Source organism: Aulostomus chinensis, chromosome 15 (assembly GCF_037954235.1).
Source record: "Aulostomus chinensis isolate RoL2024-O1b breed Wild chromosome 15, RoL_Achi_v1.0, whole genome shotgun sequence".
NCBI classification, from domain to species: domain Eukaryota; kingdom Metazoa; phylum Chordata; class Actinopteri; order Syngnathiformes; family Aulostomidae; genus Aulostomus; species Aulostomus chinensis.
The window spans coordinates 9,976,729-10,004,689 of NC_141334.1; the positions used below are offsets into that span (position 1 = coordinate 9,976,729).

A 27,961-nucleotide genomic window follows, 5' to 3' on the forward strand; every position below is an offset into this window, starting at 1 on the left:
TCATTTATACCATTTTAACCTTCTTGGATTAAATAACAAATTGGAAATGCCTTTTTGAATGATGGGTCAATTAATCAGACTCCAGCCGCATCGGGGGTTTGTCAGATATGGGGGTTGAAACATTAATGTTGATCTAGAAGTGCGTATTGAGCCATGGAGCCGTTTGTAATGGATTGTTTGCTGTGTTTGTTTCCACCTCTGCTGTTTCTGCTGCTCGCTCTGGCTCTCCGCTGGTCCACAGCACGCGCCTGGATGACGGCGGCTGCCGGAGCTGCGGGCTGGAGTCTCTGGGTCATTATTTGCCTGATCCTGGAACTGCCACTGGAGAGAAATGCACAAACATGGAGTGAGAAGACCGGATCATCCGGGACACATATGTTGTCAGGGTCAAGCCAGGGGTCAGATGGCACCAGGCTGATTTGTAAACCCACAGCTCTGGCTAAATATCTGCTGCAGCACTGTGGCTCTCTGGCCAAGCCGAGACTCGCCATGAGGCCCAGGGGAGACCCCCACCTCCAGACTCTATCCAGCATGCTGTTTGGACAACATGGGGACACGTTACAGTGGACCAGAGACCACCTGCTCCTGAGGGATGGAGGAGTTGTAGCTCTGGACTGGGCTGTGGGGACCAGACTGGGTGAGGCCATTGTGAGGAAGAGGTGGGAGGGGAGGAGGGAGCATCCCTCACGGGGGAGAACACTGGGCTGCTTCACCTCAGCACCTCCTGTCCTTCTCCTCATCCCCCAGTCCTGGGGAGGGATGACTCCTCACCTAAAGGCACTGTGCTGCTTGGCCCTTCATCAAGGCTTCTACGTGGTAGTGTTTCACCCTCGGGGGACGGCCGGGTCGCCCATGACCACAGCACGACTCACTGAGTTTGGAGACCCAGCGGATCTTGAGCAGGTAAAGGAAGAGATATCGCCTGAAGGAGCATACACAACACTCATCACCATTTCCCTTCATGTAATAATCTAATTTTCAACAATCACACATTAATTTACACGCTTTATTATTCAGTGAGATATTTCCATGTGTGGCTTTTGTTCTAAAGCTTCAGTTCCTCAGTCCATAAATGTGCTGTAATATTATTTACTGCAACTAAAACAAGAGGCTGATGTGGATCGCTGGTCAGAACATTCAGCACTTTGGTTTCATGCTGCAACATGCACTCGTCCGCACTCACAAATCCTAACTTCTCCATCTGCTTTTGCTTTACTTGCAGACTACAAATCTACAAAATAAAGAATACTGGATATTGAACCAGTTCGGTGTGAATATTTAAACAATGCCTTTTTTCTTTAAGTCTCCAATAGACGGAGCCAGAGAGACATACAACTCTGTTTCTTACCGGATGTGTTTGATGCTCTCCTTCGTCAGGCGGTCGCTTACGTCCACAGTCGCCACCCCTCCTCCAAGCTGGTGGCCGTGAGTGAGGGCTCAGGCTCAGGGCTTCTTCTCTCCCACCTCGGTGAATGTGGGTCGGGGTCGCATCTGACGGCCTGCGCCGCCATCTCACCTGTGCTCTTGGGCCAACTGTGGTTTGAAACGGCGATGCCTCTTGTTTACCGCTGGGGGGCGCTGTTTCACCGCAAACTGCAGCTCAGCAGGTGAGAGATCAGTGATGGTGACGTGAACACATCAACGCACTAATGTCGGATGCTTTCATCCTCCCATCATCAGGTACACCAGTTCCTTCAGAGCAGTACTGGATGTGGATCGGGCTCTCCGCTGTTCGTCACTCAGAGACTTTGAAGAAACACTTTTCTGCTCCTCAGCTCAGCTGAAGGCCCCCAGACCCCAAGTTAGCCCTCTGAACTCCGGGCTGAGCTCAGATCCTCACCAGGGTTTAGCACCCTCAGTGGTCTGGGTACTGGGCGAGAGGGCCCACCCAGCCAAGGACTGGGAGGAGTACTGGGAGAGGAACGAACCCCTCCGAGATGCAGATGAGGTGGCAGTGCCTGTGCTCTGTGTCTGCAGCCGTGATGACCCTTTACTCCCGCCTGCCTCCACTATTCCACTTCCTCTTTTCCAGAGAAACCCATATTTCCTTCTGGTGCTGACAGACAGGGGAGGTCACTGCGGGTTCACTCCGGAGCTCGGACAGGTCGAAGAGGGAGGAGGGCTAGAAGATGAGCCACTGCAGGGAGGGAACTGGAGTCACATCGCAGTTCTGGAGTACTTCAGAGTGGTGGCAGAATTCCTTGAAGGTGAAGAGAGAAACGGTGCGAGTCAGGGTGGACTTGTAGGAGGACACCCTCAAGCTGGGAGGAGCAGGAGCAGCAATATTGTTCCTCCTCGCAGGACGAGAGCCAGCGTGATGAGGAGAAGCAGACCTCAAACACCTGAGCAGAGCTGTGTGGAGGTGGAGGGAAACTTCACCTGGAAGAGGTCGTACACTCGCTGAGGATGATGCTTGTTCCAGCCACCAGTTGTTCCATAACACCTCAGATATTTCAATCCCTGAATAAAGATAACTAATATTTAAACTATGTTACTTCTTACACACAAAAGTGGGACAAAAAAAATATTAAAATTACTTTATTACAGATGATTCTTTATCCAGTAGCCCTCTTCCAACAAAAAATAGTAATTACAAACAAAATATTACATTTATCCCCTAAACTTTGTTTCTGAATTTCTTTTATACATTTTAAATCACTTTGTCATCTGTACGGAATAGCTTTTCTCTTCTGCTATGTGACATTCAGCTTTTTTTTTTTCTTTTTTTTTGCACAATCTATACAATTTAATACAGGTCTCTGGACCAGGGAGAATAAAACAGCAAGATCCACCATATGACGGGAAGGATAAAAGGAATACTGATAAACAGACTGTACAGAGACGTAACCCCGCCTCTTATCAGCCGAGGCCGGTCATCCCTCAGTGCACCGAGGGGCTCACAGTAGACTCCTAAACCTAGCAAATCATTTGTGCAATCAGTGCAAATGATCCAGTTCAGAGTGACCAAGGTCTAAAGCTAGACTCTGCCCCGACTGCCTTGCATAAAAAACCAAAACAAAACAAAAAAAAAAACAAAACAAAACAGGGGTTTCTAGTAAACACAAGAGAAGGACTAAGAATCTGCCACACATTTGGCCCTCTGCAGACAACATTTGTACAAATAAAATGATCCTTTCAGGTACAAAAGGAAATAAAACTCTACAGAAAAGGGGGAGGGGGGGGATTGATAAAAGCAGTTGGAAGAAGCGGGAGCGCCACATTCTTTTTTTGTTTATGATAGCACAGAAAAACAGCAGACTGTACGATGAAATGTGAGTGCAGGCTGACAAGATTAAAAAAGGCAAATATTAAGTGCAGAGTGAAAATGTTTTGTGAAAGACAAAAAAAAAAAAGAGGGTGAACATCTTTTAGAATTCAACAAATTAAAAACCAGTGAACCCCTCTGAAAAAAAATCTTTGCAAGCTAATATGGATCGAACATTTTCATCATCTTGCTCAGTCATTTTCAAACATGTATGATAAACTGTTTTGAAATTTTAGAATTCGGCAGTTCTTCCGATTACTATACATTTTTTTTCTTCGTTTCAATTTAGACCCAAAATGTGTCCCAAAAAAAATTAAGAGAAAGAAAGAAAAAGAAAATCCTAACTGCACAGCTTGAATCTTCTACAACGGGTCTGGTAAAGTTAGTCCAATATAGTTGGAGCAAAGGCTAAACCTGTCTAGGTCTCAAATTATGTGCAAACGCATCCTCCTTCAGCATTACATGAAATGTTGCCACGACAGTTTGAGCTCCGGTTGTGATGTCAGTCACAACAGTTCACCTGTAATAAGGTTCAGACCTCGGGGTTGCAATTAAAACAAGAGAAAAACCAGCGCTGGCATATCAAACGTTCATAGGAACACTGCTGGTCCAAAACCACGTCACTGTGTTCACGTTACAACAATTTGTCTTCGTCAATTAAATTTCCATATTTTCTAGTTCAAAATATACAATATTAACAGGGTTCCTGTACATTCCGCCTCTGAAATTCCTAAATGCATAATCTGCATTTCATCATTCGACTTCCACCTCTATATTTCTCTATAATCCTTCTTTATAGATTTATTCAATAATACATATATCGGTATATATTTTCTTTTCTTTCACTTGGTTGAAGAGCTCTTCGCCATTAGAAGAGGGAGAGGGGTTCCACCACACCAGGCTCAGGAGGGGAGGAAACGGCGGTGGAGGGAGACGGGGAGAGCGGTGGTCAGGACAGGTCACCGGGGGTCACCGGGGGTGAGACAGAGTGGGGTGTCAGACTGGGGAAGGTTGCAGGGGCATGGCAGCGGAGATCACAGCATCACCACCCATCCATCCACCCACCCACCCACTGAGACGTTCAGCAGACACCAACCCGCAGAGGGCTCCTCCCCTTTCACATGTAGTTCTAACCCTGATAGAAGATGTGTTGGAGAATCAGGGAAGTTTTAATGGTTAATGTTGCCCAAAGAGTTGCAAAAATGAAGGAAAGATTTTAAAGTACACTTTCCTGCTGCTGAGGGAGCTGTGGTTTAGAGACAGCTCAGTTAACACTGATGATTAGCAGAAGGTCAGAGTTCAGATGTTTCTTTTGTGTTCAAATCCTACTAAACTTTACCGTGGAGAACGCATTCATCAGTAAAGTGGCATACAGTTAAGACTTGATGTGTGTGGTTATGTGCGATCGACAGTGGGTGAAGGCCTGCGCCAAAGTCCGAGTCATTGTCGAGTCCCAACACCTTCAGGTGAAGTACGACTAGAGTGTTCTTGAGGTAGGCCACCAGGCACCATTCCATTTCTTTCTCCTGCATCGCGCTTGACTAACAGCCCCAAATCAAACCAGGAAATTACGATAAATACGATAGAACTCCAGTATCGGAACTGTTCAAGTTAGTGCTGCTGAAAGCCCGTCTGGTAAAGGTGCAGAGTCCTTCAGACTGGCGTCCACCGGACAGGTGCGGGCAGGGGGCAGGAGCCTGTGGAAACCCAAAAGCCAGACCAATAAGGCCGAACACACACAGGAAATGACTGCTTTTCTCCTCCGATCCAGCAACGTGTGAATGCATTTGGCCTCAATATATTGACTGAACTAACACTGACATCTGGCACAATCTCTTTAAATACATAGCATTATCTTCAAGTTGGCGTGAATAAGTGGAAAGACAAATCCGTTCCTGCACCTTTGGCATTGCTGCAGCCTCTTTCACAGTACACATTAACATTAACATGCAGGTATTTGTTACACAATATGGCTGAGCTTCTCAATGACATCACCTGGTGGCGGTCTTAGGTGGAGGCCGGAATGAAAGACTGCATTCTTCTCGTTTCTCATGAAGCATCGCTGTCATCATCAAAAGTCAGTGACTCTTCTCATTACCGACCCTGGCACTCACCCGTATTTCCTTCACGACCGCTCCACTGTATTCCTCAAGCGTCCATCACACAATCAAACTTTACTTCCACCCTCAACATGACTTCCTGCCTTCTCATTTACCTACGACTGCACAAAAACAAATAATCTCTTCAAACTCTCTATCAGCAAGTACACTGAGCTTAAATCTTAGGCAGTGAGAGTTTGCAAAGAGTTAATCATTTGCACTAATTCCATATCATCTATAAAATTGTCAACAAAATATTTTCAAAAAGCATAAAGCCGACAACCCTTTCAAATTACCTCCATGGTAGATCCAGGATGAATCCGCTATTCTGGGTTTATGGCAACAGAGACTAACGTGGCAAAATTCAACAGAAAACAGCAGTGTAAGCTCCAGCAAAAATGACACTATTGCACTCTGGCATGGCCGTCAGCCATCTTGGAATAAGTCTCAGGGCTTTTGGGATTCCACTGCTTCCTGCTCACAGCACACTGATGTAAGAGGGCGGTGGTGATGGAGAGGAACTGGGCGAAGGAAACCCCAGTCTCTGGACTGTGCAGTGTGTCTCTGATCAACTAACAAGTGTTTGTGTGTGTGTGTGTGTGTGTGTGTGTGTGTGTGTGTGTGTGTGTGTGTGTCTGGTGTATGTATGGCGTGTGCATGTGAACAGTGTTACCTCGGTACAGAAGAATTCAATGATAAGACAAGTAGTGTGTTGCTTGTGTGAGTGTATGAGAGTGTGTGTGTGTTGGTGTATTTTCTAGGTGTAGGACAGGTGGGATCCATTGGAGATTTGAGAGGTGATGCTGGCGCTCCTGCTCATGCCCTGTTCACTCCTCCCCCCTGATGACGTCCTCCTCATAGCCTGAGGGCTGTTCCTCACCCCTCCCGCACCTCCCCCGCTCCCCCTCTGGCTCCCTCCGGGGTGGTGGAGGCTCCAAGGTGGTGGGCCCCCAGCCAACATAGGGTGACCCCAGGGCTGCTGTGAGCTGGAGCCCCCCTGGTGGTGATGACTATGGTGTCCACCTCCTCCAGGCCAGTGGCCTCCCCCCTGAGCACCCTGGCCTCCACCTCCTCCCCCTCCCCATCCCCCCTGTGAATCGGGAGCCAGGTTGGTGAGCACCATATTGCTGAAGCCAAGCCGCATGGACTCCGAGTCAAAGGCCTCGATCTCTCGGGCCTGGCGCTCCAGCAGGGAGCGGATTCGCTCCAAACGCTCGTTCTGCAGGGCGAGCATTTCCTCCTCAATCTGGGGAGATAAAGACAGACATGAACCCACAATCACAGATTAATGACATTTCTGCTTGAAACAGAAGGTTTGTTCTTACAACCTACGTTGTAAAAACCAAAAGAATTACAGCTGTTCTATTCTTTGCGAAGTCCAGGAATTATGGTGTTCATCTCATGACCTCCTTGGAGGAGGTATATTCCAGAGTGTAAGAACAATGTGTGACAGTCAACACAATGAGGACCAATAGCCAAAACCCTACAGCACACCACAGCTCTCGTGTCCATCACCCGTCACTCCCAGTCACTGAGTCCTGACTCTTGATAAGGACCAGGCACTTTCTTACCTTTTGCTCCAGCAGAGCTCTCCGCAAAGAGACCCTCTGCTCCAGCTCCCTCCTCTCCTTGTCATGCTGAGCATCAGTCTGCATCTTGATCTTGCTCTGGTAGGCATTAAGCAGCTCCAGCTCCTGCTGCAGCTGCATCCTCAGAACCTGACACTCCCCCTCCTGAGCCTCATCTAACCGCAGCTAAGGGCAAGAAACACAAAAATATTGAGAAAAAAATAACTCAAATCCTTTCATTAATATATCTTAATGCTCGTTTCTGGAGGCCATCGAGGCAGAATAATTCATTTTCGTCCCTCTTAACAGACAAGAATGACGACCTCAGTGATGCTGCATCATAATTTGCTGGACATAATAACTGTAAAACATGTTGGTCTTGAAAGATTTAATGTGGAACTGCTTGACAACAAAGAAAGACTGCAAATAAATGTTGGCCCTTCTGGGAATCGAGGATTTTCAAGTTTTATTTCAAGAATTGGCATGTTTGTTTGACAGGAGTCGTCTTCTAGATATTTTCTTTAGTTGCGCATTTCTAAGATAAACAAAAGACTTAATCAGTGATACAACTGTTGTCCTGACCACTTGGGATTGGTGTGGTGAGAGTTCTATTGGAGAACACTGAGACGATGAACTGTCTGGTTTTGGTACTGACTGAATCAAACTTGACTGTTCAGCTGCCAGTACTGGACTTTTCCAACCTTCTCCTGCGTACTCACAGCCTGTGTGGAGAGCATCTCGTTGATGGAATGGTCGTACTGCTCGGCTAGGATGGCCAGCTTCCTGGTCTGCTCCTCCTTCAGCCTCTTGAGCACAGCCTTGTGATCAGACTTGGGAGTGGTCTCCAGCAGGTGGTTCCTGAGGGCCTTGTACTGTCTGGTCTGAGTTTTACAAGTCTCCTGGAACTGCTTCTTAATCTGAAGCTCCTTTGACTAAAGACAAAAGTGTTGTGTCAATGAGTGTGTGTGTGTGTGTGTGTGTGTGTGTGTGTGTTACGTGTGTGAAAAAGCAACAGAGAAGACCTCCGTGAGTCTGTTATACCTTGAGGCTCTTGGGCTGCTGTCGGACCTCCATGACGTGTTTGCGCCTCAGCTCCCGCTCCCTCCTCTTATTGTATTCCAGCTGATTGGTGAGCTCTGTCTGGTGCTGGGTCCGGATCAGCTCTGCACGCGCCTTCTGGATTGTTCCAAGATGTCGGAACTCCAATTCTTGCATTGACTCATGGTGTCTGAGCAGCATAGCATGCTCCAGGTCCTTCTGCGTCTGCCGTTTGTTTAACTCCTGAAAAAGTGAGGAAAATACCAAAAATAAATGTACACACACACACACATACACACACACACACACACACACACACACACACACACACACACACACACACACACACACACCACAAAAGATACGATGCTGTGCTGGAGTCACTACAGAAAAGAACTGAGGAATACCTTTGCTCACAGCAGGGCTAAAATTTTTGCTCATTTATGTTATTTTGAGATAAATGAAAGAGTTTGAGTGTATAGTGGGTGTCTGGTGCCCTCCCGGTACCTCTCTAGCCAGATCCTGCTCTACGTTGTGTCTGGCAATAAGGATCCTGCGCTTGAAGCGCCGGCACTCAAGCTCCAGGTACTGCCTCTGTCTCCTCAGCAGGTTGGCTTCCTCCTCCGCCTGGGAAAGGACACGATGTGGCATACAAGAATTTACTCCCATGTCACTCAATACTGCTGATACACTACAACGCTCTAATAGTTGAAAGCTAAGACTTTTTTTGAGATCATGATCTCAGACGCTGAAGAGAGCTGGACCTGACCTGGAAGTGCTGGATGTTCTCCTTCTGCTTGGACAGCCACTCCTGCTTCTCTTTCTTTGGAGTCGACTGGTTCTCGCTCAGTTCCTGCCACATAGATGTTGTTAATATTCATTTCTGTATGTCACTGCAGATGTAATGGAAGTTCACTTCAGACTGATGCTAGTGAAAGTACAATCATCTTTTCAGAGGTGATAAATGCTCATTACCAATTAATAAACACGATTAATTATCACATTAATTCCATCCTCCTTACCTTGTTTTTCCTGATATTTAAAAGCCTTTCCTATTCACCAGCCTTTAACTCACACATGCACCAGTATACACTAGAAACCATTACAGTCAAAATCATCAGCAGATTATAGTAGACAACTGTGTTACCTCTTTGAGTTGCTCCTTGCGCAGTTTGTACTCGCGCTTCTGTGACTCCAGGAAGCTGCTAAGCTCTTTCTTCTGCTGCACCTGGATGTGCTGCTGGAACTTCTTCTCATCGTTGGCAAACGTCTTCAGCTGCATCAAAAATGTATATTGCGAGACATTAAAATAACCCTCATTTCAGTAGCAAGAATATGTTTTAAGACAGGAACAGCTAAATATGTCAGCTAAATTTTAATTTGACATTAATATGAGATTCGATTTTTCTATATTTCCTGTCAACCTACATCTTTCTCCAGGGCTGCCTGGTGTTTTTTGAGCAGCTTCTCCATCTCTTGAGTAAAATTGTTCCTCTGACTCTCTAGCTCTTTGTCCAGCCGAAGCCTGTGCTCGTCCATCTCTCCCTTCAGCTTGTTCTCCAGGGCCATCAGGTGCTTCTGATGTTGCCGTCTCATGCGTTTGTATCCTGACATTTGCTCCCGCAGCTCAGAGTCTTGCTCGTGTTCCTGCATCTCTCGGGTTACCTGCCAGATTGGGAATGTAAGCTTGGTGAATTTTGGATGATAAGAACAGTAACAAACAGACTGGAGGAGCATGTGACGTAAGTAGGAAAAGGGTTTAATTTAGTGTTCTCACGAGTGATGCTGTGCGTATTGTAGCAAAGTGCTCTCTGTTGCGGTAGTGCTTCCTTGGAGCCTGAGCTGGTGTTGCCTGGGGCTCAGACGGTTGACTGCTGGCTGCCTGCTCCCCAGGAAAACTCTCCTCCTCTTCCTGGAGAAATAGAGCAGCACAATTTACACTTTTTTTGCAGTACAATATAACAAGTATACAGGAAGTAAGCGGCGGAAGACAGATTGTAAGGTCCACTCAAACAATCAGCTGTCTATTAAAAAGCAACAGGACAGATGAGTTTAGAGAGGATTGTTATTATTAGACAGACAGACAGACAGACTACTTTATTAATCCCTTTTGGACGTTCCGCCAGGGAAATTGCACTCTCCTCAACATTCATTCACAGCACTGGTTCCATAGAATAGACTATAAATGAAACCTTAGCGAAAAATAGCAAAGAAGAGAAAACAAAGACTATATATATATATATATATATATATATATATATATATATATATATATATATATATATATATATATATATATATATATATATATATATATATATATATATATGCATATATACATGTGCGTGTGCCTGTGTGTACCTGGATGGTTATGTATATGTGCATAGTGACAGGAATAATCATAATATTAATTGTTCTTAATTGTTATTATAACAATAATAATAATTATAACAATAATAATGATGATGATATAATATAATAATGATGATGATGATGATATAATATGTAATATTACACTTAATAAGAAACAAATATGAGGCGAGATGGCATGTCTCTTGGTACTGGATGTCAATACTAAGCCTCATTCACACATGCAGCCTTTCACAAAGATGTCCCATGATTTTCCCAGGAAGGGGTCATGGGTGCGTGACAGCCAGAATGGATTTTCTGGGAACTCTGCACAGCTAATTTTTCATATCAAGACCAAGCAAGGTTACAGGGAATATGGTTGGAAGGACATCTTGCCTCACCTACTGACTGAATTGTCATGTCGTGTGTGTGTGAATGTGCTCCAGAATAGAGCTGTATGTGCGAATAGTGAAAATCACTAGTGGTGCCTGGAAGGTATTTAAGGTAATCTACTAGTAATCTACTACATGGTGTGTATTGCTGTACCCACCGGTTTGAGGTGTATGACGGAGCTATTGGACATGACCGTGTGGTCCCCCTCCATCAGGTCCAGCTCGCTGCGGCTGTCCTGGGCCGCTTCATTCAAACTATTGACAGAGCTGCTCTGGGAGCTGGCGCTGATAGACATGCTGGGAATGGACTGATTACTGCCAACACTGTTCACTGTTCCTGTCCGACCTCCACCCGGCTCCAGCTCCTGGAGACAGAGTGCACAGAGAAAGACGGCGAGGGAAAGAGAAAGAGCCAGAGAGAGAAGACAAGAGAGACCCAGAGACACAGTGGACAAAGACAGACACACAAGCATGCAAACCAAGCACACCTGGTTATTTTCTCTGCACAGTTGAATGCCATGAATGTGACTCAAGTATGTCTCCACATCATTCTTTGACTTGGATGTAAACATAAAAACATTCACACCTCTTCTCCATCCTGGGGTTCTGCTGTGGGTCCATTGTGGGCTTCCTGAAGGAGGATCTTCTTCATCTTGCGATACTGCAGGTTGTCCAGTTCTCGTACTGCATCCTTGGTCCTCTGAATTAGGTCCATCAGCACAGAGTCTGGACGTTCACGCTGCAGAAATGCATGCTACAGGAGAGGATGACAGCACAGAGGATGAGTCATCATCAAAAGATGAAGGAAGCCCATAGAAGAATAAGAAATACATTGACCTTGTTCTCAACACTTGACAAGGGTTTGTGTGCTCATCAAAGATTTGGACTTGCATCTGTCTCTATCTTATTCTCTCTGGTTTTCCATAATGACCATGCCACATTTATACAGTAACCAAAAAAGAAATTGGTTAAGGACATGGAGCTTCATAAAGCTTGAACAAACATAACACTGACATAAACGGTCTCAGACTGTCTCAATTTGAGTTCCTCAACACAGGACAAGGCCCCATGACGTGAATTCTCTCATCTACACATTGCTAGACACCTGGATGCAATCTAAAATGTAAGACTTTGTGCTGACCACACATTTGCACACAGTCAACCCATAAGTGATCCCTATGGCTGACAAAAATACAAGAACACGCAGTTTGATAAATACCAGATTTTCCTGTTTTACTGTCATGCTGTTCACTGAAAGGTAAAGTTGGGACAGACCACATGTCACCGTGTTTCAGAAACAAAAGGAGTCTAAGGGAAAAAAAAGCCAAGAGTTTTAATGTGCTTAGTTGTGTTTAAGGGGAAAAAAAAAAGTTTTTAACTTTAAAAAGGAACATGTAAGAGCTGCTGTTACCCCAAGGACAATTTCCATTAGCAACAGTGAGGCCATTAGCGGGCTAAGTGACAGCTGCTCAGTTACTTAAAGACGGATGCAGAAATCACATCTCTACAGTAATTACGTCTGCGTTCCATCTATAAAAAAAAAGAGCTCTGTGGTGCGCGTGTGTGTGTGTGTGTGTGTGTGCGTTGGGCCGGAAGTAGCGGATTAATGGATCAAAATAGAAGCTTATGGGAACAGAGCAGAGTGCAAACATCAGAGACAGATTTATTACCAAAGGGTTTGTCAATCTTCATCTTAGCACACTGACCCTGCGCCGTGTCTGTGTAGTAGCTAGACGCTGTGAGAGTACACTTACACCCAGCATGTCGTCAGAGTGCGGTCGGTCCTGGGGGATTTTCTGAAGGCAAGAGTCGATAAAGTTTCTGAAGTAATCCGTCCTGGAGTAAAGATGAAAACACAAACAGATTAAAACATATATAAATATTACAAAAATATAAGCCGATAAAGAGGATTTTCACACACAAATATATAAATATCAATATATATTTACATAAATGTACCTTCTTATACACAACCTGTGAAATACGATTTCCTGAGGTTTGCTCTGTAGTCTGGTGATTAAACGAGCTGTTCAAATTTAATACCCCTTTAATTGCAACTGTTCTTGCAAACTCCAACCAAACAACAGGGTGTTTTCATTTCAGGGTGCCATGGGAGTCAAATTCCAGTTATGGTCAGTGTGACGTTTCTTACAGACTCCAAGTTGCTGGCCAAACACAACAAAGCAGGCAATTTGCTCTCCTTTGGTTACAAAACACACTCTATGGTTGGAATATTTTCCATCGCTGTTGACCTTCATCCTGCATTTCTCCTATTTTTCTGACAGTGGATTGACTAGGCTGACAACAATATCCATGCAAAAAAACAAACAAACAAAAAACAAAAAAAACAAGCTTGGATGTTAGTGGAGGTGTCGTACCAGAGCTTTATGACAACTTTCATCTAAACTAGGAAACTACCACAATAAACATGTCTAACTGTTGCAATAACCTGCTGATTAGATTTCATTTCTAATACAGGTTTTGATAAAGATCAGCTATATTGCTGATGAAAAGGTATGAACGTGTGTGTGTGTGTGTGTGTGTGTGTTTGTGTGTGACCTCACCATTCGCTGGACTGCAGTGTGGGGCTCTCATTCTGTGCTATGTGGTATAAGGCACTCATTGCATTCATGTTAAACAAGGGAGGCTTCCTCTCCGCTGGAACAGAAAAGAGTCCATTGAATGGATTTTAGGGCTGGCATTGACATAAATGAATAAATCCATACATAAAGAAATCAAATCATCCCCCATTTCTTCCCACTGGCTGTGTAAATGGAGGGGTGCCGCTCGAGCGTGTGGAGTGGGGCAGGTTTGGGATTGAGCATAACTCATGAATTTACTGATAGTTCAAAGGGCATGCAACAGGTTGTGCTGATAATGAAGTTTTATGACGCCCTCTGCTGGATATGAAGGCAAACTACCTCAGATGGTCTGCTAAGCTCATCTTGACAGCATTTTTAACTGATTACAGTTTGAATGTGAACTTTTCACTCCACCTACGAATGACTATTAAAACTTCCACTAAAAAGTGACAGCCCCAATGGATTCTCACTTATTTCACATTCATTCAGATGTTTAGTCAACAGGACAGTTTAAATATGGCATCTTTCTAAACTGATCCCAAAAGATAACATCCTGTATGCACACTGCACTGTGTCAATATACTCAAGAAATCCATCAAATCATCTTAGACTAAAACGTTACTGTAGAAAGCAGCACCTATGAGATGAGAGACATCTGGTACACAGTGTTACTTACCCAGTTCTATACAGGTGATACCTAAAGACCAGACATCCACTTTTCCATCATACTGGCCCTCATCCATGGCCAGAATCACCTCTGGGGCCATCCTGGATGGAGAACAAAGACCAAGCACGGTTGAGAAACAAAAAAATCCAATAGCAGCAACAGACAGAGAACAGTGACTGAACTCATCATCAACCACAGAACACTGAGTTTACGTGACAAAATTTTCAATTGTGGCATTAATCATAATATCTACTTCATGCTTTTATATTTAGGGATCAATTATACCAATTATTGGCTTAGAGTAATGTACCAAAAGAAGGTAAAAAAATTCTTAACCACTGTTCTGGGTAAAGTCTGTCAAATTTAGCAATTATGTTTATTTCCATTTATTTCAGTGAAAACCTGCTGGGGAACTCCAGACACTTAAATGTTCATCTAAATATCTCTAGTAGGAGTTAACATGTTCATTTAATTTCACATTTCAGTGAGTTCAAAATGCAGTTTAAAAAAAAGAAAGAATTCATCAAAAGAAACTTTCCATTAAACGCGTTCATTTAAAAGGCAGCATCGCGTTGGAGTTTATTTTGCAGTTAATTGTGACACAAAAATATTAACACGCAACTGAAAATCAGCTGTAAATATTAGTCGTCTGTCTGCTTGACTAATAATCAGTAAATTACATAGAAATAAACTCTCACTTACCAGTATGGAGTTCCAACAAAGGAGTTGGCAGGTGAGGCAATGGAGGCGGAGCCAAAGTCTGCCAGCTTGACTTGTCCAGGCTCAGTCAGCAGGATGTTACCGGCCTTCACATCCCTGAGAGACAGTTGGACACATACACGTGTCAGCGTATGAAAATGTGCAAAGAGCTCTGTTCACAGCAGTTTAAAAGCAATACAGGTCATTTAAAAACGAAAAAGACGCCATTCACCTGTGGATCATATTATGGGAATGGAGGTAGGCCAGGCCCTGCAAAGCACCATGTGTAATGGCAGCAATCTCTACTTCTTGTAGCGGTTTTTTATGAACTGAGCGAGATGGAGAAAACAAAAAGCAGTTTGAACAGCAATTACACACACCAAGTATTATTTAAACACCTTGTCTCTCGTGGAAGGGTGGAAACAGTCCCAAAAAGACATGAACACACTCTCACCTTCTAGTAGATCGGAGGCTGAGCCCAGACAGTACTCCATCACCAGCTACAGGTAGACACAAAGTACATCATATGAGCTCATGCAGTAGGAGATTATCTTCCAGCTCTGTGCACATGGACAACGTACCCATGCTGTGTGTTCACGGAGGTAACATCCTTTATACTCTATACTGTTGGGGTGCCGGATCCTCTGGAGAAACTTGACCTCCTTTATTATATCCTGCCATTTCTGATGTGGGGAAAAAGAAAATTCAAAGTGAAACAGGCAGAGCTTCGCTTGTCTAGAGTATGCGTGTAGGGAAGGGTGCCTTTGAGGGTAAACAGGGATATGGTTGTTCTCTTCATAGATTATGTGTAATCTGATTGCAGCTAATCTGAAATCATGAGTGACAACAGTGAAAGAGACAGCAGAGAATTGACCTTGTGGAGACTGAAGGAGAGCAAAACTCTCCAAAAACTACAGCAATTGGTGTCAAGGATGAACATCATAAAATAATAACCTCAGTGGGGTGATTTGAAGTGTATATAACAGTGGAGATGTGTTTCTGGTTGAGCTGCATCTGAAAACAATCATTGAAATGTAATCAATCTTGTGTTTGTGGCTCACCTCATTAGACTGTTTGCCACTGTAGGACATCTTTTTAATTGCCACGACCTCATTCGTGCGCACATCTCGTGCCTGGGAATCACAAAGTGCAATGTCAGTTCACAACTCAGCCAGCATTTGTGGTATTCCCTTATGGGTACATTTCTGAACACCTCTTTTTGTGTCTCTCCTGACAAAAGGCTGATGAGAATTCTTGTCTAACTGAGTGATGCACATCAATTTAATAACCCCCACTATGTATAATGGTTTAAAAACAACAACAAATTGGTATAAATCAAGTCTGTTCTTTATTGTGGATCAGGAGGCTTCACTTTTTAAGAATCGTGAGGCTAACACTGCCATGCTCACGATACCTACCAATTCAAACACTGTTGTTTCTGTATTATTCACAGGGGGAATAAAGCAACTAATTAAACACTGCCAATCACAAAATTGATCGCTTCATTGCCACAAGGGGACTGTGCAGAATCTGTAAAATGAACACTTGTGACCCAGAGGAGCATTCCAGCAGTTAGCTGACTGATTCAAATCTATCGCTTCTGTCTACTGATGTTTTCAAGTGCATTTCTATTTTGGTTAATTAACAGAGGAAATGGTCATACAAAGTAGACGGCGCCAAAGCTGCCATGTCCAATCTCTCGGAGGTCAGAGAAAAGCTTCTCTGGGTCTTCTTTGAAGAAAAGCTCAGCCACCTCCGGATCCTTCAGGCTCCCTGCCCTAACAGACGAGGGCATCCTGGTTAATGCCCCACGCACAGGGGATGGGACAATGTGGGTGCTGAGCTACGCCAACGCAGCTGAAGATTCATCTGCAGTAATAAATGGGCCTTAGGAACCAGCACATGGGCACCTGGAGGGACAGAGACAACTGTTAATGAAGCACCAAAATAATGCAAAGAAAAGACACCACCAACATGCACAGCCTGAAGAGGAGGTAGAGTGGCTGTCCAGTAACTGAAGTGTCCCTGGTTCGGTTCTCACTTCCCCTGGAGCCCAGGTAGTGTCCAAGATGCTGAATCACTATTTGCTCCTAATGAGTAGGTTGGCACCTTGCATGGCAGCATCCACCATGTGTGTGTGTGGATGTGGATGTGAGAATAAGGCCAAATTTGTTAGGCGACAGTCCATCGACTGTTGAACTGAGAGAAGCCTTCTAGGAATTAAATTTGAGAATGAAAAGTCCAAATTTTGAAGGGGAAAAAGAAGAGGAGAAATGGAATACATACTCCAAATGTCAAACATGTACTTCTTTACCCTTTTATCAATTTCCATCCTTTCTAACCTCAACACCATCAAAGATATACTTCAGAAGGTGGAAATGTTGAATGTTGTGATATGCAGCCTAGAGGAGGGAGGCGTTTCAGTAGTGGACACAGAGTTCCAGAGCAACTGAAGAGCAAACCAATATTAATGGTTTCTTCAGGAGGGTCAAGAGCTCAAGAGGTATTCTCAAGACAGTAAAATTGGGCACTGGTCACACACCCCACGTGCTGGACCCTAACATACCACACTCTTTGCATAGTCATCAAAAGTGCATCAGTTAAGATTGCTTCAGCAATTATTGCAGATCTGTAAGCAACTGCAGATACTAGACAGTGCAATTACAGCGGCTCCAGGATTGATTTCATGTCCGCTGCAACAAAAGGGCCTGTTATAATGAGGGGGAACTCTATGACATGATCAATTAGAGGTCCAGGGGTCATGTTTTTAACGTGTACTTGAAGCTGAAGCCATCAATATTTCCCTAGTTAATGTATTCAACATGCATGCCTGATTAATTTGTGTAAGTAGTTTGCAAATGCAGAGTTGTACCACGTACTCTTGCTGTGGGAGCACATTATGTATTCTGCACCCTTATGAAACAAATTCTTCAATGAACGTGTTTGAGAGCTTCATCTCTGATGATGAAATGACGTAAAACAAAGGTTCTGAACTTCTGTAACTATTCATTACAAAACTTTTTTCCAGCATGATAACTAAGAGGCAGTTATGTGTGAGGGGATATTAGCTTTCATACAGAGAAGATTTATTTGGTTGCAATAATCAGGGCAACCATTCAGTGGTCGATATGTCTACTTTAAGACGTTGATAATTATTTCTAGGGGCAAACACCTGGGCAGAGAAGTGTCACGCACCAGATGAGGACAAAAACTCTGTTTGACACAGCATTCAACAGCTTCATATACTTAAACTTGAATTATTGCTCGATGTCATACATGACATGCCCTGCCAATGCCCCAAGTCTAACTTTCCTGTATCAAAAAGCCATCTTGTTGGTTGGACGTCACAAGGTTGTCCTGCTGCTGGAAAAGCTGTCCAGCTGACTAGGAAACCAAAACACAAAGCTCTCAAGGGCAACAAATATCACAGAGGAGCTGAAACTGACTACTGGGGAACAGACTTTAGTAACACTACTTATGATGGGTTTTAATGAACAGAGAGCCATTATTCTGTCTTAGGTTAATGCTCACAGCATTATTAGATAAGTAGTGCTGAAATTTAAAAAAAAAAAAAAAAATCCCAAGGGGATTGATAAAATGATAAAATCTGCATGTAAGCATAATTTTTTTTCGCAATAAATTGACTTTTAGGTGTCACACATGACATGCATTCATTTTATAATTCACTGAGATAATACAGTAAGATTGTCTTATTTAAAGCACATTTAAAGAACCAGCAAGAACAAAATTCTGGAGTCTATTAAAGCCTAAAAACAAGTTTTGATGAGATGTTTCTGTTGTCTTTGGCAAACTGGTGACACACAACACAACTCATCACCACGCTGCTGGCATCATACTGAGGCCAGCCACTTAGAACTCCTTTAGATCCAAACCTACCTTTTACACAACCATTTTCTGCATGTTTCCTTTTCCTCTCCTTCATTTTCATTTCAAAAGGTCAACTTACTCCTAGCAAATATAAACACATCATAGCTAATTAATGAACTTAATGATAGCTAGCAAGCAGCAGCAGACAGGTGATAGCTATTTAAGCACAGGTCATGTCCTGTATGGTTAACTGTGCCAGGAGCACTCGAGACTGTTAAGTTTTCATTGCACGGTTAAGAAACACATAAAAACACATATGGTGCATGTGCGCATGCGTGTAAAATCAATGTTATGTCCTCAAATGCCACAAGTGTGTCCAACTCCAGGTGGAAAGCAAAACACAGCAACTTGGCTTGTGTCTTGAGGAGCTGTGACATTTATTCACCAACAACCAACCTCAAGTGTACACACAGGTTGGTGTGTGCTAGTGTGGTCCGTGTTATGCGGAAAGCGCTGCTGCACGAGTTTCAGAAATGCTGCTTCTGTGAATGCGTACGGCACTTTGTCATCAAAACAAGAGCTAAGAAGCTATTTGATATGGAAAACACTCCCTCATAACCACACACACACACACACACACACACACACCTTAAAATGACTTTGCTCTGGATAGCACATTTAAAAACCTGAAGAAATAAAGAAATAAAATATCCCAGATGCTTAGGCCCAATGACCAGTAGGTAGCTAAGCTTGGAAAAACCCTGTATTACACTGATACAAGTAAATTCAAAATACCATGTATTCATAAAGGTGTACACATACAGCAGAACTCTATTTCCTTGGCTTGAGTCGATGATTTGTGAGCTAGGTTTTAAGACACATTTGACTGTATAAAACACTCCTAGTACTGTCATTTCAGTTGCTAATTGGACATCATATGAGTTAATGGCGAGAAAAGATAGATCATCGTCACTTGATAGAAGTGAAAGAATCCTAACAGGCTTCGCGAGGGGCTCAAACACAATGAATGACGAGCCACTGGTTTGAAAAATCGCCTGCCCTGGCTTTATTTTCTCTGACCTTTTCCATATACAATCTATTTATGTCAGTTTATTGTCCAGTCAGCAGTCAGCATGGAGGAAAGGTTGATTTAAAAGTTGAGAAGAGAAAGATCTGGTCTTATCTGAAGCAAGTTTATGGACGGAGTTCCGCGAGACGGGCGGGGTTTGGAAGGGAGTCGGAAAGGGAACTGGTGTACAAATAATTCACTCAGTGTAGTGAGCCTCACCGATACAGGATCTAACTGTGGATTTAAATATATGTGAGGTCATAATAAATAATTCAGACACCACTCATTTGCATTAGGAAGAGACATACAACACAAAAAAATCAGGCTCTACAACAACACTCATTGTATGTCTTGACAAATTTTTGTGCTGCTTCTGCTCACTCACGGTATGTTGGGATTCCATTATTCGTAGAAATATGTAAATATGTGTATATGATTCCAATACAGTAGATAATGCAGAGAAAGAAAATGAAAAACAACTGCCTATTTGTCTCTCCTCTGTCTGACACAAACGCACCAGAACATGAACACACACAAAATGAAAGAGCAGTGAACAATAAGTCACAAGACTGAATCTGGAACAGATGGACTGGTCGGCAAGATGCACACTCATAATCATTGTGGACAGAAGTTGCTTTGCTTTACTGTTCCAGAAAATATATTCTCTCTTGATGCATTATGTGCATTGATTTCCTCTGCACTGTAAGAATCAACAGGCAGCCTAATGAAGAGGCAACCAATTCACAACGCTGAGTAGCAAAGGTGGTTTCAAAGAGAGGAACAAAGAAAGGGAGAGATAATAAATTATCAGCTACTTCATTGATTTGTTGGGTTGAAATTGTTAAATCTGCACAGGGTCAGCAACAGACGAGTAATCCTGCTGTCTGCTGGGATTTCATAGGAGAGAAGTTGAAGAAAAAAAAATTGAGAACTACATGAATCTCAATTATAACAATTGGTAATACTTCTTCTGAAGTATAACAGAAATTAGGCCCTTTTCTCAACAGCTATTTTTTTTGACTTGTCTAGTGTGTCAGCATGCACATCCCAGAGCCCCTGGCCCACATAAATGAAACAACAAATGAAAGGTTATGATAATCATTCTTTATGTATGTGATTTGACCTGAGTGAAGCTTCATTTGTAGGCATCAACAAGAAAAGAAATTTCACTTGCAAGACAGAAATGACCAGTCATTATAAGTAGGGCTGTAGCGACACACTAATCTCGCGATGCGGTACCATACACTATGTGATAATTCACGAAATTCTGCTCACGATATAATTCAATACACTTACATCCATTTATGAAAGATTTTAAAGGGACAGTGATTTCGGTGACATCTTGGGAGTTCCGTTGACTTGGATTGAAGGAATTGAATTGAGAGCATCAACTGCACAATATATGGCTCTGACTGGCAGCTTGCAAACGCTGGACAAAATCAATCAAAGATGTGGTGAGAAAATTTGTTTCACTTATTGAAACTGAGTGCAAATTGTAGCTTGCAAGCTTTTGAAAAGTAAAGTGAACAATGGAGAGTTTCAGTGCAGCAAGTGGCCTTTTTGGCAGCTTTTTTAGTTTGATACTGAACATATGAGGTAGCCACTTGCAGTCTAGCCACCAGGTTAACTAGAAATAAACCATGGCAGCCAATAACTCAGTTCGCGGGTGACGATAGCATAGCGGAGCTCCATCACGTTCACCATGCGCCTACAGCCGGTGTTTTCCACCACCGAATTACGTTTCAAATCCTGACAAATAAAGAAGTCAATAGACTCCGTAATTTTCTGCGACCTCAGTGAGGAAGATGGGAACTTGTGGCAACCACCGCCACCACTGTCCAGCGTGGTTCGTTTCGGGTCGCGCCGCAGCTTCTTGGGCTCGGTCTCAGTTAGCATTTCCTTGTCCGGGTGATGGCGTTTTAGGTGGGCTCGCAGGTTGGTGGTATTTCCAGAGTACTTAACGTTTGTGTGACAGTTTGCAAACCGCCATAATTTAGTCTAAATCATAGCTTTCCTTTTTGTTTTTGAACCCACAATGCTCCCACACATCTGCGTTTAAACATACAGGCGCTGGATTTATACTCGCCGCCAATGTTCCCTCTAAACTGCGCGCTTGCGTAATCGCTCACCGCTCGCACATTCTCAGCGCACAAGAAAACCTAGGCAGCGTATGGACTCCGTGAGTGACAGGTGTCCAGCCAATGATGCGACACAGTTCACTCAGGATACGCAGCCAATCATAGCATTAACAGTGCTTCGGTAAGTTCCCCGCCCATACGCCCCATAGCACTGTGCAGGTTAGCAAGCCAACAACAGTGTGGCAGAGATAAGAGACGGTGACGGTAACTCAGTGGTTGAGTTGGAAACCCCCGAACATATTAAAAGTAGCTTAATAGAAATTGCTGCTGTAATTTGGATCTTTTAATAAGCCATGTACCTTGCTATGCTCCCAGGTGTTCAAAAGGTGTGTGGCCACAGCGTGCACAACTGATATTGCTCACATTGATCCTCAGTGTGCTCAGGGGGGAGCTTGTGTGTATGCCAGACACATGAGAAATTAGAGGGAACAATACTCGCTGCCATTCTCCTGAATGTCTCAGCTCTAACCGGATGAGAAAGGCTTTGTGGTCTGGGTAACTAGAAGTGCTCTACAGCGACACTAGCGGCTGGCAGAACTAATTGCTCTTCTTGCAAAGTGCGGGACACAGGGGATTTGAATGGGGCTTAATGTATCGATACTCAGGGCTGAAAAATTGATACCCTCTGGGGAAACAAAATATTGATACATATCGCAGAATCGATAAAATTGCTCAGCCCTTATTATCAGAATCATGCACCAATACAGAGGTTGTTCACAAACACATCGACTTCCTTCATAGATAAGGTATCAGAATGAATAGGCTCTGGCCTCAGAATCTGTACTGCACCAGCAGATGTGTATCTGAGTTGGATCGGAACTAAAGGAAAAAAGTGGATTGGTGCATCTCTCTCAAGAAGCCATTAAATCTGCTTCCATTCTGAATATTAAAGAACATCCTTTAATAGGATGCTACATGGCATCTTGCATGCTATGTTAATATAAGAATGCATCAAGCCAGTGAATGCAGCTTAATAACCATGTGACAAATCTTCATGAAATACTTCTCAGGCCACATTGACACCAAAGTTAGATCGGTCGATAGATAGAACTTTCTTGATCCCACAATGAGGAAATTTGTGTGTTACCACAGCTCAATTTCAAGAAGACAAAGAAACAGCAATTAAGATATATCAAGAAAAGAGAAGAAGAACATTAAAAACAAAGTTACAAAGTCCAGAGCAAAACCTCATGAAAGATCCCCGTGTGACACTGCAGCACCCTTCTACAGCAAGGTCAAACAGACTCCAAGTTGCCTCAACCCAACATGGCATCATCCTCATCCTCCAGCAGGGCACTGAGATCCCAGCACCTGAGATTCTGAGATGATGTGGAGTTTGAGCACACAGGACAACAGCCATTCCAACACAGCCCTGATTACTGTAGTTTTGAGAAAAAGCTGGTAAAACTAAACCCTTATTTTATATATTTTATAGCTTTAAATAGACAACCTGGTTTTACAACATCCTCTTAAAATTTCTTTCACGTATGTCTGGGGATCATCATTTTAATTGCATGTAATGAATGCTTTATGGTTAGGATGTGAATTTTTATTTCGCTCTTGAAATAATGAAAAAAAAAAAAACAATCTTTTTTTTTTTTTTTACTTATTTGGAATCAAAACACTGAATTATGGACCAGAACACAATAAGAATATATCGATTTCACATTCAAACCCTACATGAATCATTTCTACTCAGGGAGATTCACAGATGTAATTTACAAAAACAAAGACAGACCAGTGATGTTGAGTTCATGCTAGTTGATATATCGGCTGGCAATATATTGGCCTTTACCGGCCTATTACAGATATATTTTATCGACGTTTATGTTTCCGATATACGGCAATATTAAAAACATTTTTTTTTACAGCACATGAAATGCAGAAACAATGCCTAGGATGATTTAAATGGCGTATGTAGTGTGTCCAGCTAAGAGCGCTCTGACACCTCCTCATTGTTTATTTTACTATTCTATTTTGGTCTCTATTTAAATGGTCATTTATGAATGTTAAATCTTTTATAATTAATTACATCGTTCGTTGAAGAAATTAGCCTTCTACCTTAATAAAGTCATATGGAAACAAAATTGGTGCACAAGGAATATAGAAAGATAAATTCCCTGTATCAGTTCCACATATCTGGAATAAGTGATATTTTTCAGCTCGTAAATCAGGATTGGCCTCAAACATCCCATATCGGTCAGGCCTATCAGGTCTTATATCAGATATAAGGAGAAAACTGTAGGGGCTGGTCCTTCCTGGCCGAGCTTCACTGAGTCAAACCGGTGCAACATGACAGCTGTTCAGAGACAATGTTAATTTCATGACCTACTTGTGCACTGTTGATCAAATAGCGCATTCACCATGTTTCTATCTCCCAATGTGGAGGGTGGAGAGTCCATGATCCTGTTTCTGAGACTGATTACAGACTGAGGGTCTCGCCCAGTGAAAGCTACCAAACGTCAACAACGAGACAACCTCGTCTGTGGCACAACAGAAGTGATGGTGATAGAGGAGAGGAATAGGGGACCAAAAACAAAGAGCATTTGACCCATCCCGTTTCTCTCACGGAGCACCATTTCAGCTCGTCCTGTTGGGGCAAAGCTTGCTACCATTAACACAAAAACAAATAAATGAAAAGAATACAAGCCAAGAGCACCTACATTTAAAAAGTAATTCCAGATGTATCAAGTGAATGAAATGTTAATGCGCAGCCAATGACTGAAAAAAAAGCAGACTGTGTTGTTGACAGACTGCACCACGTGTGTGATCTGTCCATCCACCCCTTTATGCTTCTAGCTTTCAGCCTGACTCATCAGATATACTGTTGCTTTCCTACTGTTCAGCAGCAAGCCCCATTCAAAGACCCTAAGGAACTCACTTTAAAGAAAACAACCATGGCTTATTCTACAATGTCCATAATAAAAACGCTAAGTGAAAATCCAAAGACCACTGACATTGCATTACCCTTCTGCAAGCTAAAAAGTCTGTTTAAAAATAATTAAAACAAAAAAAAACAAAACACTGTGGTGATAAAATTGTTGCATTTAAGCAGGCTGATATTTTATATTTCAAATAGGAATAAAAAAGTCACTGATGAATCATTCACAGCACTGGACTGGAGCTGTAATGGGACGTAAGATGTGCTGTACCAGCTGCCAGTAGGATAGACGGGATCTAGAATGAGGAATACTGGAATCGGGTGCATGTACAGACGTTACTCACGAAGAGACTAACTTCATGTACAAAGCAAATATCACAGAGGTGATGCTGATCCACATACAGATCCAGATTCTATTCCTGGACTATGAAACAACTAAAACGTAATATGAGACACATAACTGATCTATACACAGGTCAAATGCGTTTCTCGGAAATACATTTAAAATCGACCACAGTTGTGTACAAGGCTCTATGATTTTGAAAGAAAATACATAATTATGATCAGTATCATTCATGAAATGAAACAATGTTTTATTATGATCTTTTTAAAAAAAAAAATTCTTAATTTCATTGAAAAACCACATAAAAATGACAATGGTGTGATTTTTGAGGGGATCTATAATCACATATATTCTTGTCTGAAGCACACGTGTAAACAAGACATCGGTGCAGCTTCATGGTGTTCAATTTAAAAATGGCATTTGGACACAATTAGCCTTTAAAAGTTATTGCGCCCTCCTGTGATGTGACGATTGCAGTCGGTCTACGCGATGCAGAGTAGGTCTCTGGCAGTATCGGCAGATGTGTGTCTGAATTGGAAGTGATAAACTGCATCAACTGTTGAAGCTGCTCGAGGTTGAACTATTTTGAACTACCTGGTTATGAGAGGATTCACTAGGGCAGGAAAAAAAAAAAGTTCTGACAAACAAATCTGTTTTCAGGTCTTGAACTGTCTGTACAGGCTTTTAGGACTTTTTCCTATAAGCTTGGGTTTTTTTTTGTTAAGATATTTGACCGTGTAAACATCTATTCAAACAAAAACATATAAAAAGTTTAGAATGAAAATCACGGCAGATCTTAACAACTCAAAACATCTGAAATGAGACTCAGACAACAAGCAAAATTATGCCAGATATCGGTTGAACTGTGTCTTGTTGTATTTACTTCATCATATCTTCAGCTGTCAAATACAGTGGACTGGAATGTGCAATGCTTCTCTCAGACATACATTTGTGTGAGTGTACTGGAATATAAAATTGAAGTAATGGAGTAAAGTACATCAAAATTGAAAGTAAATCCAATGTTACTTTCAACTGCTGATGGCTTATTGTCCCATAAGTTGCATGTAGACCTTCACAAGCAGGACAGGCTTTGCTCCAGTCTCTAATCCATTTTTCCTGGGAGACATTTAAAACCATTATCCAGTGCGCTCATATTCAGAACTCCCTGATATAACCGACAAACAACAAAGCAGACTTTACGAAGTCTTTATGCAAGCAAGAAATAACAGCAGCTGTGACAAACATACAAATATACAGGAATGAACAAATGATAGATGTGCAGATCGGGACAGCTAATAGACAACACAGGAAAGCAGAGACCTTGCAGAAATACAGCAACTAAACTAGGGAACAAGTCGTACCTGCCAGCCTCCTTTAACATCACGGACAGTCTGTTCATCACTGTCCACAGACACCCAGAAAAACAGGTGGACCGCTCATACTGCAGAGCTTATTTGACAAAGAGAGCCTGTACATGGCATACAAAACAAAGACCATGTGTGGGTGTATCAGCTATCAAGACAATGGCGCTGCGTGATTTCAGCTCATTCAAAATATGTTAAATGCTTGTCATCCACTGGCATGCAGCGGCAAAGTCACAGATAAGCCAAGCAGAGGAGTAGCTCGCTGAGTGATAGTCCGTGTTACGCAATATCAACACAGAAAACTGAGGAATGCGACTCACGTCAGTGCACAAAACAGCCATCAACGGGTGACGGATGCGAACTCTGCCTGTCGCTGACACTCGGCAGCAACGATTTGTCAGAGTCTCCCGGCCAGTGCTGCTTGTAAACACAATGCCAGGGCATGTAGGTGCGACATTCACAGAAAGAGTCGAGACCAATGTCACCCCCACAGCAAACCAGCCCCTCTAATACACTGTCCCTTGAAGATACGCAAACTTCCAAAACATACACCACCAAAGCCGAGTAACAGTCACAGTGGACAAAAACAAGAATGAGGGAGTGGCACTGTTTGTAACGATAGTTGCATAAAGCGGATTAGCAAGCTAACGTAGCTGGCTATCCCCTTCTTTAGGTGAAGCAATCTGTTACCAGTATCAACAACAATCTATTCGCTGACAATTTTGCTTGCTAGCCATGCTCCACGTACAGCCTTAATATTTGCCAGTATCGGGAATTGGAAATTTAAATAACAGGGATTACAGAAACTGTCAAGCAAAACAGAATAAATCCTGTCGATGTCACATACTGCACAATTTCTGACAGGAGCCGTAGGTTAGCAAGAAAATAACTAATCTCACATGCTAGCTCGCAAGCTAACCGACCTCCACTGCAGCATGTAACTAGCGGTAGGGAACAAATCTACGCTACCAATCGTTAGTTAGCATAAAACTTATGTTGGCAACCAACTCACCTTGTCAAAATGAATCCGCATAGGATGACAAGTGGGTTTGAGCCGCTAATTAATCCAGTCAGACACGCCAGTGAAAGCGACTGACTCTGAATAAGAGACGAGGCAGTCCAGGGAAATCAAAGTGTGAATTCGCTAGCTCATAAGTTAGCAATGCTAATTCGAAACCAAACAGCTGTATAATATTGTCCTACCCAATAAAGACGGTCCCACTGGCTCCAGGTCTAGCCAGATTCCTCACTCCAGCAATACCCGTTGTTTATGCGTATAGCCTAGCTGGAAATAACTGATGTCATCATGAGGCAAGCTGACCAGGCTAACGACAGTCAGGCGTTAACTGTCATAGCGAGCTGTCTGGCAGTCGGGAAGGCTACTGGCTAGCTGGCTAGCTAGCTGCTGGAGCTGCTAAGGTTAGACAGCGGCTAGCGAAGTTTCTCTCCACTGTAGGCAGTTCCCTAAAAATGGCGGCGAGGAGGATCACCTCCCTTCCACACTGAGTCAAGGAGCAACTGAATCAAATAGTCGGTCAGCTGCAACATTAACTGAGAGGAAAACACGCGCATGACAGTCCTGTTGAAGCTGTCTGGCTGCGCCTTAAACATGTTAAAACTTGTCCCCCCTCCCCACCTGCCCTCAGCTCACTCAGCGTTTGGTGCCTCCAGCTGCACGC

The 27,961-nt window shown here is 43.0% G+C and overlaps 2 protein-coding genes across 2 annotated transcripts; one reads left to right on the top strand and one right to left on the bottom strand.

Moving 5' to 3' along the window:
• LOC147248619 (protein ABHD15) lies at nucleotides 1-2,730 on the top strand. Its single transcript, XM_086225846.1, has 3 exons — nucleotides 1-903; nucleotides 1,378-1,607; nucleotides 1,681-2,730. Exons 1-3 carry the CDS (start codon nucleotides 154-156, stop codon nucleotides 2,402-2,404), a joined length of 1,704 nt encoding a protein of 567 aa, XP_086081972.1. The 5' UTR covers nucleotides 1-153; the 3' UTR covers nucleotides 2,405-2,730.
• taok1b (TAO kinase 1b) lies at nucleotides 2,523-27,891 on the bottom strand. The gene is made up of 21 exons (XM_086225839.1): nucleotides 27,486-27,891; nucleotides 16,323-16,569; nucleotides 15,721-15,792; nucleotides 15,241-15,342; nucleotides 15,114-15,159; nucleotides 14,892-14,988; nucleotides 14,663-14,776; nucleotides 13,970-14,061; nucleotides 13,276-13,369; nucleotides 12,466-12,547; nucleotides 11,298-11,465; nucleotides 10,870-11,076; nucleotides 9,748-9,882; nucleotides 9,399-9,635; nucleotides 9,118-9,246; nucleotides 8,740-8,823; nucleotides 8,478-8,597; nucleotides 7,974-8,213; nucleotides 7,652-7,864; nucleotides 6,936-7,118; nucleotides 2,523-6,610 (listed from the first exon to the last, which is right to left on the bottom strand). The coding sequence occupies exons 2-21, from the start codon at nucleotides 16,452-16,454 to the stop codon at nucleotides 6,122-6,124; spliced, it is 3,036 nt and encodes a 1,011-aa protein (XP_086081965.1). The 5' UTR covers nucleotides 16,455-16,569; nucleotides 27,486-27,891; the 3' UTR covers nucleotides 2,523-6,121.
• Nucleotides 27,892-27,961: the final 70 nt, after the last annotated feature.